The following is a 13,403-nucleotide window of genomic DNA, read 5'->3' as shown; positions in this document are numbered from 1 at the left end:
ATTGACACGGTTCGCCTTTTGTTTAAAACTGTATCGTTCATGAGGAATGGTGTAAATATTGAATCACCATGTTGGGAGGAAGAGTGCAAACGTAAGAAGCAAACCCCAATCTATGCTGAGATATGGGCTGAGAACGCTGTGGCACCCAACCACCCCTTAAAACGATATATAGCAAATCTAACCAATCATCGATATTTTGACATTTTTCTTCGGATGTAAATTATGTTACATACATTCTAAGCCTGCGTTTTCACAAGCTGCAATGAAATATATTTCAAAAACACAAATAGAACAATTCCATCAATTTATTTTTTTTTCAGATTTTTTTCGCAGATACACTAGACCGTGTCATTTTCTTAATGTGTAACATTATGTCAGCTCAAAAATTACAAATATATTGGTTTCAGTCAAATTCATGTTAGCTGTTCTTCGTCACATATTTACTGTTTGGAGCCCCACGGCAATCTCGCTGTCGTCACACGTGGCGTTTCAATTTTCGATCCAAGGCACTTCAAAGCTTGCTCTTTGCATACTTAAATGTAATTAAATATCGCGTTCCCCCGCACTATCTCTCGAGGCTGACTCAATTTTAACGATGTTTGGTTTTGTTCTTTAAAAGGATTGCTCTCCGTGTTCTTAATACCAAAATGTTTTGGCGTCTCACAAATTACGTCACCAAGAAAACAGACACTGCCTCCTGACGCTCGCCTCTGGCCGTCCTCTTATCAGCTGAAGAGCCCTTTTGGAAGATTTGATGACATTGATAGGTCCACGGTATTATGAGGGTCCAGAAATACTGAATTCCCCATCAGTTTCATCTTTCAGCTAGCATCGCAGAAGCACAATCAAGATAGTAATTAAGCAGCGCTAAAGCGGCTCCGCTGCAACTTTGACACGTTGTAGTTTAAAAAGTTATAAAAGAAAACACATATTAGCACTGTCTTAAGTTTCAGGTGAACAATATTCTGTTCGGACATTGAGCTAAGGACATGGATTTCAACGAATACAGAAAGCGAGGTAAGAGGCAAACTATATTTGTGACGCATAAAAAATAACAAAACGATTCGCCGATTGTAACGTTTCAGGGAAAGATTGCTGGGCACATTGTTGACAGAAGTATTATTTCAAACCAATGTGATTCTTTGATTTCAAGTATTTACGCAACAGAAATTCAAAATTTCTAGTTGTCCAACAAAAACGGTGCACCTTTTTTTTCGAAAAGTAAGTCAGGTATCAAATATCTATGTACAGCACGAAGTTATTTCTAAAAGACACCGGAAAATTCGTGCTTCGGATTCCACCTTGTCAGTGAGTACAACTTCCTAATTACCATCCAGATGGAGCATAGGCAGATAAGTATTGCTTGACTCGCGCTTCAATTTCTCCTTCAGATTTGGAATTTTCTTTTAAATTTGGAACAAATCAGTTACCCACTCAAACCCTTTACCCACTCAAAATGCTTCGACGGAATGGCTGTTGGATATATAGAAACCGTAATGGCCGAAGAATGCTTTGAAATGTATATGGAAGATGCAAGTATATTGAAGATATGGTTCACATTAGGTGGAATGAGATTTTTATAACACCTTAAATTGTTAGTACTCCAACGAAGCATTGGCATCTTTAGGGTTATACTGACAGCTGCTTTTTGACTTGGCAGAATCCACAATGGTATTTTAATTTTCTTAAAGCGTTATATTGCCAAGTAATTGAAAATTAAACCATTTAAAGTCATACAATAATGAAGCTTGTGTTCACTAACTTTATTATTGTGTGTCCATACTACCAAGCAAATGAACACTTTTGCTCCTTTAAAGAAATTTTGATTTATCCTTTATACGAGGTAGCAAGGGGTTTCTGTTTAGATTGTATTACTGTTATTATTATTATCGTTATGTGGTACCTTTTATATAATCATTATACATGTAGGAACTTGAAATTTTTCATCCATTAAAAACAGCTTTCTAGATCACTAACAAGCATGGCCGCCAAAAATATATTGGATTTTGATTTTTCTATACAATCCTGCTTGAATGGCAACACCGAGAAGTGCAAATAGGGCTCTTCTAAGGTACGGGATTGCATTTGCCTATAAGCAATCCTCATACGAAAGGTTCCTGGTGACTTTTAATTTTTCTTTAAATATAATTCAAGAAGCAGGTGCCTATAGTATTGAAATTGTTACATTAAATTGAACACAATAGGTATAGCCAGGGTATGATTTCGTTTTATTTAAACTTGCCAAAGGTAGTTTTGCAGGAATAAGCTAATCTGCGGACTAGCAAACAAATATTGTCTTAGACAATGGAATCAAATAGTTCAGTTTATTAGAAAATGTGCATATTTTTTCAGAAGTTTGCTAAGAATAAGGTCGATGAATCTCGAAGCCAATAATTAATAAATCGACGATTTAGAGACTGTGTCAGTAGGCCTAAGCATTAACTTACAGATGGAATTTCAAAAATTAAGATTTTGCTTAATTTGAATGAAAATATAAAAAGCACAGTTATGAACAACACGTTAGTTTTCATCATTTCCTTTGCTTTCTAATCCAACAAAACAGTTCCTTTTTCAAGAGTCCGATCATTATAGAGTCTGTCAGACCCTGTGTTTTAAAACCGGCGAACCTTCAAGTTCATAGGTTCTAGAGCTTGGGATCCCTTTGGACACTTGCTGTAAACACGGAAAGTGGAAGACATTGGAAAAAATGCGCACGCCTGACAAAGTTTATTTAGAATGAAGGCGAAATGCGATTAAAACTAGATCAGAGAGAAGAGAGGCATTGGCATATTTGTGAAACGAACATTTGCAAGTTTTAATCAATTTTTGGGGGGATATTAACTTTAGGTTTCACAAAACGAACGGGTATTCATGAAAAGCAAAAAATTAAATATACAGTCAGGTGTTGAAAAATAATAATAATAATAAACGACTGCCTTAAACCGCACACAAAAATCTTCCCACGCCATTTTATTACAGAGCCCAATCGTGATCTTCTAGTGTGAACTAAAGTGATTATAGGAACAAATTTACTTAAAATGCTGTGAAAAGTACATGACTTTTGGTAATCGATTGAGCCTTTGTGTATCCTTGGCATCAATTCCATTGAGATGCCAGTTTTGCCTTGAAGACACTGCTGTCATATTTGTTCCATAGAATTACAAAAAGTTCTCTTTGGCCAACGATAACATAATTGTTGATATTAGTTGACAGTCAGTTCTTTAGACTGGCGTTAATACAAATATTAAATTCTACAAGAAATATTTTCCAAAGCTTTCATCAATATACGTTAGCATCGTTTGGAGACATCTAAACTGTGTTGCAGTTTTAAACGACCAGGGACATATGTCATATAAATTAGTTGTGACTACCAGTGTATTTAACCCACTGTCTTAGATAAACTTGTACATCTTGGGGAAGTTCCGGTTGTCATTTAAAGATTGCAACGGTTGTATAGATGGTGGGATTTTTTCGATTTCGATAACTTTCTCATAAATGACCATGTCCATTTAACGGCACAACCGATCAAAAAGAAGTTGAAAAGAAGTATTCTTCAAGAAACCACCTTCTGCCAAAACGCCATTTGGTCACTACATTGCAAGGTCGAAGGGGCGCACAACGCGTCTTCTCTAAACAATGCGACAAATTAAAGAACAGAATAACATGCTAAATCAGATGAAGAAGTCAGTATGTAAATTCATAACTTGAACAAATAACAAATGGATAATTCGTGAGAGAATAACTGTAAGTTACGTACATAGTTCTAACACCATTTCTTCTCGGAAAGCATGTTTAAGCATTGTTACTTAGACAAAGCAATATAGTGCATTGTTACCTCGCGCGCCATTAGAATACATACTGTACATAGATAATATCCTTTTTTCTAACGTGGCACGTGTTTTCAAACAATACAAGAGGAACTACAATTATTCAAGGACGGAAAAGGTTCAAATGTTTTTTTATCGCCATCTCGTATAGTATCCGAATCAAGTAGAAACATTTGTTTCTCATTTGCACTTGGGATTGGGAATTAAGTGGGTTTTGCTAAGACGTTTGCCATTCGTCAAAGCGTGCATTTTTTCTATAATTGAGCTTGAGAAAAATAGATAGCATAACCAAGGCACCATTGTACATTATTTTTCTTAAAAAGCGTGACATTTATCAGCTGTAGGAAAGACCTGGAATCTTTTCAGCACAGAGTTTTAATAGTTGCATTTAAAGTGCATTGCATACTCAATCATATCACAAACGTAACAGATCCATTTTGGTGGCATAATCTTTGGACAAAGATACCTTTGTCTCGTTAAGGGTTTAGGCACTTTTTTAATATCCTAAATAATGGCGGCACCTGGAACTCGGAAACTTTGGCAGTCTCTCTCTCAAGGGAAATAATAATAACCCAATAAATGCGTAGCTTATCTAGAACGAAAGGTCTGTGATTCAATTATTTTGAGACTGTTTCCGTTAGAGTCCACTTTAGGGGGAGCCAGACTGTACTGTTTCGTGATCTGATTGCTTCGTTTTTGTCCAAGTCCTTTCTTTTTAATTTCCCCCTCTCCTGTGCTAAAGTATTTGGATGTAAAGATTATCACTTATTTCCTTCATCCATATTTTATAGGACATTAACATGATTTTAATCCATGGTCTGATGAGTAATTTTAATGTAATTAAAAATCTTAGTCAACTTATCACATCTTTATTTAAGAGCTTGAGATGCACCCTCAGATAGAGCAGACTTTGCTATTTACATATATATATATATATATTAGTCTAAAAAAGAAACGCAATTTTTGGTTTTTGACCACAGCGCTTCCAAATGCCGAAATATGGCCATTGTATTCAATGACAGAATACCATCTCAGTCCTGCATTAGAGCATTGTTACGCTTGATTGATTCCAGACAATGGCTAGATTTAGATTTTCAGACATCTTATCTGTACACAAATTGGGACAAAAGTTTTGTATAATTCAGTTGTCCCGATAATAATGCAGTTGTCCACAATCAATGCTAGTGGCCACTGGAATCAGAAAACCCAAGGTAAGAAGGTTAAACTCCATGTTGACATCATGCCACCGCTGTTTGATCTGGACAGGGGTCGTGTCATTGGCCATTGCTGATGGCACAGTGTTATGGTTTGGGCATAAGATTTGGGCGTAAGTGACAATTCCCAGCCAGAACTCGTGGTGATTGTGCCATGCATGCACCAATACCAAACCCTACACTTGCTCCAGCAGGACAACGTCCGTCCCCATACTGCCAGGATAGCACAGGCGCATCTGCAGGAACAGATCCAGACTTTTCTTCTTAAGATCAGGCATATGTCCCATTGTGCATGCCTGCGAGAAACTGAGGAGACGACTTCATGAGCGCCAGCCACAGCCTACCACCGTAATAGAGTTAAGAACTGCACTGGCGGAAAAATGGAGACGGATGACTCATAAAACCATATACATAACAAAACTTGCTTTCTTTCTTTCTTTTTTTCCTCTTTTTGGCCAGTACATATTCATAAACAATATTTTGCATATTATGTTTATGGACAGTACAGACATCAACGTACAAACATGTATACACCATTTTGGTCTCTCATTCCCTCTCTTTAATTCTGTCGAAATTTTTATTGTTTTCTTTTTTTTTCTAGGCAAAGAGATGGTGGATTACATAGCAAATTATTTAGAGAATATCCGTGAACGTCGAGTGTTTCCAGACGTCAAGCCGGGCTATATGCACGACCTGGTACCTGAGTCGCCGCCATTGCAGGGAGAAGCCTGGGAGGACATATTTGGTGACGTAGAGAGGGTCATAATGCCAGGGGTAGGTATTCATATTAGAAGTCTTGACATTCTTCTAAATAAGAGGAACATGTATAATATTTAGAATGATTCATAATGCACGACAAGGTGTTTATATTTCCAAAGTAAAGGTGGTATACATTATTTGGTGACACACATGTAGAGAGTCGAATCTCCAGTGTCACGTTTAGAGTCATGATGTAAGGTGTAAGGAAAAGAGTAGGCTTTATGTGCTGGCTTTATGTCACTGTTACAAAATATATGTAAATATACCACTGATGTTTGATAACCCAGAAAGACTCATTATGCCAGGGGTTGGTTTACATTTACAGGGAATATCATTAAAGCACATCTCTATCTTATCAAGAAAAGCGTTTTATATCAATTGACAACATTTAGGTCACTTCTATAAATTCGACATTTTATTCATTTCAGATCACCCACTGGCAAAGTCCACACATGCACGCATATTTTCCCGCTTTAAATTCTTTTCCTTCTCTACTTGGTGACATGTTAGCAGACGCAATAGGGTGTTTGGGCTTCACGTGGGTAAGCTTTTATAGTTATTTATAGTTGTTTCAAAAGATGCCAAACTCGATTTACGGTGTCTAGAAAACCCGATTTGAAGACATATGTAGCCTGTTTTATTGATATATCTATTTGTCTCTTTCCTTTTTTATCCTTATTGATTACTGTTTGAAGAACCTAATAATAATATTGTTTGTTTTAATTCAGAATTGTACATTGTTTCAACACTTTGCTTTTTTTTTTTTGCAGGCGTCCAGCCCTGCGTGCACGGAGTTGGAAACCATAGTAATGGATTGGTTGGGCAAGATGATAGGACTTCCTGCAGAATTTCTCCATAGCAACCAGCAAACTAAAGGTGGCGGAGTGATACAGGTGAAAATATGAAGTGTTAAGGTTAAAGCGGACGCAGATCTGTAGATTAAAAACTACACATCTTTAAACTCTATTAGCGACAATTTTAAATCCGTTTAGAGTTACGCATTTCTCATTTGTTTTTTGCAAAAATAAAAGAGGGATCGTCTTGTTTGAGCAGCTCACAACTTTTTCATTTGCACGTGCAGACGACCGCAAGTGACGCCACATTTGTTGCCCTGTTGGCAGCGCGCAGCATGGTGATCAAGAAATACCGCGCCATGGACAATAATCTGGAAGACGCGGAGATAAACTCGCGGCTAGTGATGTACTGCTCGGATCAGGTAAGTAATTGACGAATCCACGAAAGGCTGAAGAAAAGATTATTACATCGTCTATATCTGATAAACAGAATTTTAAAAAACCGTGACATTGTTCTGAATTAGACCCACAAATATTGTCATGTGATAATTAAAGAATATCCATATAATGATTTTCAGAGTTTTTTCCAAGAGTCTTACCTAATTTTAATGATAAACCTTTGTATTTATCTTAAGGCACATTCATCTGTGGAAAAAGCCAGTTTGATTGGTTTGGTAAAATTGCGTCTGCTCCCAAGTAATGACTCCCTTAGCCTGTGTGGTCAGACACTCAGGGACGCCATTGAAGAGGACAGGTCACGGGGGCTCATCCCCTTCTTTGTAAGTCTGCCCTGAACTAGGATCCCCAGTAAATATATATATTTCATTTCGAAACCACACATAAAACAGAATCATAGAGTGCATTCCGAACAAGTTGATCCGCCGACTATATATGGCCGACCCCACTAATAAGCGATACCACTTATTCCCTGAAGGTGTCCCCCTCTCCACCAGCGCCATTAAAGGGATTAAATCTCGATTCATAGGTTTAACTACTCGGCCCCTGCAGCAACGGCGCGTGTGGAGGCGGGGAGACCATCAGGTAATTAGTCGGAGCTGCTTTTAAGTGAGTCAGCCATATTTAGTCCGTGGATCAGCTTGCTGCTGAATGCCCCCATAGTGATATAAATATTACTTAGAATGTTGCTAAGACAGAAAGGGTTGGTTGGCCTTAATTTGATGTTTTATTTTGTAATATAAAGGGCGTTTACTTACAGTCTTTATATGCAGTCTGTATATGTGTGCTATCCTACTTTTCAATTTGTGCAATATATGAGACACTTAAAATTTCTTTATGATAAACCATCATGTTCTACTTCGTAATTTTAACTTCTTCTGTCCTGCTTGGTGTAAATCATCTTACATCAAACACAAGTTTAGATTAATATTTTATGATGAATATTGAAAACAGCTGGCCAGTCTACACCATTTCACCCTTTTCATTACAAGTAAACAAACACTGTTCATGAGAGTAAATAAATACCCCATAATATACTTCATCCTGGCTTCTTTTTGCTAAACAGTAACTATACATTTCGGTGTAGCTATATCCATTTCAATCATTAACTCTTTCAGTCAAATTCCCAAGGCACCCAGTCGACAAGACTGGTACATGTCACAAGCATTTCCAAATGGTATTGTGTGTAATTTAGCCTATCATTTTCACAGATGTCTCTCTAATGGATTTCCTTCGCGTAAACCTAGAATTTCTTGGGCGATGATTCTATTTCTCTTCGCGTAATAACACCACGTACCGTTATATTACATCTCGCGGGAATTGGAGTGTAAAAAATTACCGGCGGTGTTTCTCCCCGTCTTTATGTATAAGGCAGGGAGTGTGAAGAGAGGCCGAGTTCTATTGAATTTCAGATCTCCTTTTTTCGTATATCTGTTTGCAAGTTTGCAACGTTATTGAAGGAGAAAAATTGTCAGGCTATAGAAATTAAGGCGCATTATCTGGGGATCCCGCAGTTCAGTCGTTAAAAGAAGCTATGAACACCAAGTTTCAAAGACAAAGTATTAGATTATGATCGCCTTTTCTATCCTATCCCTTAATTTAAAATGTCAACTTCACCTTTATTCAAACCACTGCATCCAAACACATCTTCCAGACCGTTTCTAGATTCCAGCCATTCCAACGTAAATTCGTTGCAAACCATCTGTCGCTATTTTAAGTCACCGTGCTTGATTTCGAACCCTGGTGCTTAATTAAGCTTCTATAGTTAAGGTATTTTAAAGTTGATATTTCTAAACCACGGTTTTACGGTTTTTTGTCCAAACAAATATATACATTTTATTTACAACCCATTTCTGAAAGTTTTGGAACAGCTTAGCTTTTTTGATGTTATATTTGTCGGTCATTTCTACAATATTGGGCCAAGTCCTCTGAATTGTAATGTAATAACTTTTTTGTTCTAGGTTTGTGCCACATTGGGAACAACAGGTGCATGCAACTTTGACAACCTGGAAGAGCTGGGACCTGTATGTAAGTTAATCATTGTGAACAGATCACATCACCAATGCAAAAGTTTCTTGTTTAACTTTGTTATTTATAATTCAAACTTCAAGATTTTTCTTCAAACTTAACCGTTCGCTTCCAAAGATGCGTTATCCAGAAATCTTCGTGTTTTATCCGACGTCACAGAAATCAAAGCTACGATGTCTTTTTATAATCACATTAGTCCAATTGATCTAACACAAAAAAGGAGCTTTTTTGCATTTAACTATTATTCTAAGGACGGTTGCCAGATATACTGATAAACTTAAACAAGCTGCAGTGTCTAGATAATGGTTTTGTCTCTGTACATCTTTGAGTTGCATCTCTTACAGATTGTTGACGGATAGGGCAACTTAAACAAAGTAAACGAAATTGAACTATTTGCAACTTGTTTAATTTAATTTGAACTGATTGTAAATTCAATTCAGGTCCCACTGTGAGGGGAAGTTCTGGTGTAAACTTAATTACACTTAAAGAATACGTAATCTTAGGCTTTCTTGAGTATGCCTTACATGCTGAGTATTTTACGAATCGCATCTTTTAAACTGCCGTTTATTTATTTATTTATTTATTATTATTTTTTTTTTGGGGGGGGGGGGTGTCAAGGGGGGGATGAAAATAAAAACCCAAATGATATTGTTGATGTATTCAACAATTTACAATATTTATCAACACTACATGTATTAGCATTCAAGCTCTAAATACCTCTGTGTAAAATTTTGAATGGTTATTTTAATTTTGGTTTAAGCTAAATAAACAGTAACTTACATTATTATTATTGTTATTATTATTATTATTAGTTGTAGTTTCACTTCCTGTAAGATTTAGTATTTCAGAAATGGAGAAAAGTTGTTTTGCAAATTGTAGCCCTTTTACTCGTTAATGGCATACAGTGTGCGTAACGCCCCTTATATACAGTTGTAGCAAAAATTGAAAAATGAAAAAAAAATTCTGGCAATTTCAGGAAATTTCTTTTTATCACCAAAGGTGTATACTACACAAAATATTGCGAACTACTAACCCGTTTTTTAACTACTAACCCGTTTTGAAATGCCTCATTTTTTCGTCACCATTGAAACTCACCAGTATTTTACTCCATAATGAGAGCCTTAAAACAGTTTATGGACTGTATTTCCGTAAATGGCTTTGTCGAAATCTCCGGAAAAATTGTAGTTTTGTTATGTAAAATTCCAACACTCATTGTGTCCTTTCAACTTGTCGATATTAAGTGTTCAAACATAATTTCAGGCGAGAAGGAAGAAATGTGGATGCACATAGACGCAGCGTATGCTGGCACTGCGTTTCTGTGCCCGGAGTACAGACATTATCTTAAAGGCGTAGAGTACGCTGAATCCTTTGCCTTTAACCCCTCTAAGTGGATGATGGTTAACTTCGACTGCACAGCCATGTGGTAATCTCTCTCTCTCTCTCTCTCTCTCTCTCTCATCTTGATACGTTATTAAATTCAGTTGTATTCTAATTTTTTGTTTCATACACTAGTCAACAGTTGCAAATTCATGTACCAGCGTGATACTATTTCCTATATTGCAGGGTGAAGAATAGCGGTGCTCTCCATAGAACTTTCAACGTAGAACCCATATACCTTCAACATGAAAACACAGGTATATTGTTTTTCAGTGTTGAAATTGACACCACGTTTAACTTATATTTCTTTACCAATTCAACGTATTTGTTGTTTTTGTTTATGAATGAAATCACATTAAAGTTACTCTTGGTAAAATTGGCTAAATTGGTAAAATTATGGCAAATTATGCAGAGTGTATGTAAAAAATCGGTAATGATGAATCCTTTGTACCCCGTAAAAGTAAACGTTTTGATGAAATAATCTATCAAAGAAGTAACGTACAGGTGACTTAAAATGCTGGTAGAAAAACTTGACGAAGCGTTTTTGGATATTTTAAATCTGGACAAACCTATGTTTAACCACTGAATTAGTATTCAGTTCGTGAATCTTTTGTATATTTTTGCTTGCAAACATAGGAGCTGCCATAGATTACATGGTAAGTGAAGGTCGTAATGTGACTGAAAAAGGCACTTCTTAGATTGAAAAAGTGTCCTAGTATATTGTCTTGGGCAATGCGATAGAATCGTGCAAATGTAGCAATTGTGTTTCAAAAGTGGGTGCATATCGTCAATGTTGTCTACATTGCTCCTGATGTCTCTTGATGTCTCTGATGTCTCTTGAGATATTCACTGAATCTTGTAGTCGGTTCTTACATATTGATTTTAAGGACGGTTTGTAGTCAACACGGGCAATAGGTTTGCATCTTTACATCCAGTGACTTCGTTTTATGGTGCAGTATCACTATGTAAATTTGATTTTGGTGACAATGCAAATTCCTTATTTGTGCAGCACTGGCAGATAGCGTTGAGCAGACGATTTCGAGCACTCAAGTTGTGGTTCGTGATAAGGTCATTTGGGGTCAAAGGATTGCAACAACACGTGCGGAAGGTATGACGTCATGTGGTTGTTTAATGGTAATGCCTCATATAGTTATAACATAGACTACATCCAGCAGACGTTAATTATGCTCTTATCTAACGCGGTTTTATTGTGACAGAAATGATTGAATGTTTGTAAGGAGCGCTTAAAGTTAAAAACTGCACAGAGCAACAACTGTATTTCACAGTTTTTTTTTTCAAACACGTATGCAATCAAGCCATAAAACTACTTCTTGTTGCACTTTTCATATCATCAGAATTTTCATTTTGATTTATTGCTTCCATCGTTTCTTGCTATTCAATTTTTTTCGAAAACAGGGTATCCGCCTCGGAATGAAATTTGAGCGTTTGGTTCGACAAGATCCACGGTTTGAGATACCTTCTGAACGAATCCTTGGACTAGTGGTTTTCCGATTAAAGGCAAGTCTGTGAAAAGGCAGTCAAATAAGAAGTATAAGTTATCAGTTTTTTTAAAGCCGCTTGTATTCACTCTCTAGATCTTTTCTAACCCATCTTTTGTAATCTTTTCTATAGGCCTATACATGTATAAACATTTAATAGATCTATGAGTGAAAATCTTGCAATGACGCAGTAATTCTAAATGCCAGCATCCCCTTGGATAGGCATAACAAATGATGGGACGTCTTTCAGGGCGACAACGTGCTAACTGAGCACCTGCTGAAAAAGATCAACGCTCGAGGGAAGCTCCACATGGTCCCCGCCACCTTCAAGGGGCAGTACGTGCTCCGGTTCACGGTCACCTCTCAGTATACAACGGAGGATGACATTCTGCGGGACTGGACCATTATACGATCAACAGCCAATGAGATCTTGCAGGAGGCGCCTGAGGCACCGGTCCTTCTTCACGTCAACGGAGAGGCAGAGAAAATGTTACCAAACATGGAGGCAAAGAATAGAAAAGATTTTGGGATGAGCTTGTTGCTATTCAACGTCCCCATGTCTCCCAAGTTCATCAATGGTAGCTTTGCAGCACTGTTTGATAGTGCTGATCTGAAGGTGGAGTTTCTTCAGCAATATGGCGACCGGGACCTCACGCGACTGTTGCCGCTGTCACCTCGAAAGCGGTTGAAGAAGGCGTCCAAACAGCTCAGCCTGGACGTCGATTCGTCTAGGATCCCATTCCGACCTTCGCGTTACTTACGCTCCTACCAGAAAAATTCTCTAGATTCAAAAATCGAAGAAATTTTTGAGTTAACTCTAGAAGATGAGGCTGCCAAGGAGCAAGTTAGCGCAGATGCGACATCGGATGAAGTCACCCCTCTACCTGCCCAACCTGAGAAAAATGGCATTGAGAAGAAAGTATGCGAGCACTGCGGTTCCGTACTGAACTGCCCGTAAACCAAACCAATCTCAATTAACTGTATTCAGGATATCATGTAGGCCTATACATTTTAGTTAATGTGCCATATGCAGTCTAAGCGCTGAATCAGACAAAATATAATAAACCAATTCAACTCAAACTTTTAAGTGAGGCGCTCTACTTCAGGCCACACCATTCACTAGGGGACCATTCAGAATGAGAAGAGCCGAGTGCTAGCTGGTCCACGGCCTAAATATGGCGGACCTACATGACAGGAAGACCGCTTAATCATGTAATGGTCTCTCCGCCTCTTTCACGCCTCCCCAAGCGTCGTACCTGCAGGGACACATTAATTAAATATCCTCTCAATTCGAACGGTCGAGGGACGACGTGTGGGGAGGTGTGAAAGAGGCGGAAAGACCATTACAAGATTAAGCGGTCTTCCTTTTATGTAGGTACACCTTATTTGGGCCGTGGACCAGCTCACTCTGAATGGTCCCTAGGAGGCAAATGGGGTCCTACTTTTGCT

General features: G+C 37.7%; 1 protein-coding gene across 1 annotated transcript; it reads left to right on the top strand.

The window, feature by feature from the left end:
- Window positions 1-334: 334 nt before the first annotated feature.
- On the top strand, window positions 335-13,128 carry LOC106167343 (aromatic-L-amino-acid decarboxylase-like). Its single transcript, XM_087006822.1, has 13 exons — window positions 335-1,017; window positions 5,643-5,815; window positions 6,229-6,342; window positions 6,571-6,693; window positions 6,882-7,016; window positions 7,230-7,373; window positions 9,012-9,078; window positions 10,339-10,501; window positions 10,642-10,712; window positions 11,092-11,111; window positions 11,465-11,563; window positions 11,872-11,973; window positions 12,205-13,128. The coding sequence occupies exons 1-13, from the start codon at window positions 990-992 to the stop codon at window positions 12,910-12,912; spliced, it is 1,947 nt and encodes a 648-aa protein (XP_086862948.1). The 5' UTR covers window positions 335-989; the 3' UTR covers window positions 12,913-13,128.
- The last annotated feature ends 275 nt before the right edge of the window (window positions 13,129-13,403 follow it).

This window comes from Lingula anatina, chromosome 2, assembly GCF_051362555.1.
Source record: "Lingula anatina isolate TDL-2025a chromosome 2, LinAna3.0, whole genome shotgun sequence".
Classification (NCBI taxonomy): Eukaryota; Metazoa; Brachiopoda; class Lingulata; order Lingulida; family Lingulidae; genus Lingula; species Lingula anatina.
Note: the sequence above shows the minus strand (reverse complement) of the source record. Positions and strands in the feature narration are given on the sequence as shown.

Coding starts and splice junctions, on each gene's coding strand:
- LOC106167343 (XM_087006822.1), top strand. CDS start 990: ATGGATTTCAACGAATACAGAAAGCGAG. Junction 1,018..5,642: donor CAACGAATACAGAAAGCGAG/GTAAGAGGCAAA, acceptor TTTTTTTTCTAG/GCAAAGAGATGGTGGATTAC. Junction 7,374..9,011: donor GGGGGCTCATCCCCTTCTTT/GTAAGTCTGCCC, acceptor TTTTTGTTCTAG/GTTTGTGCCACATTGGGAAC.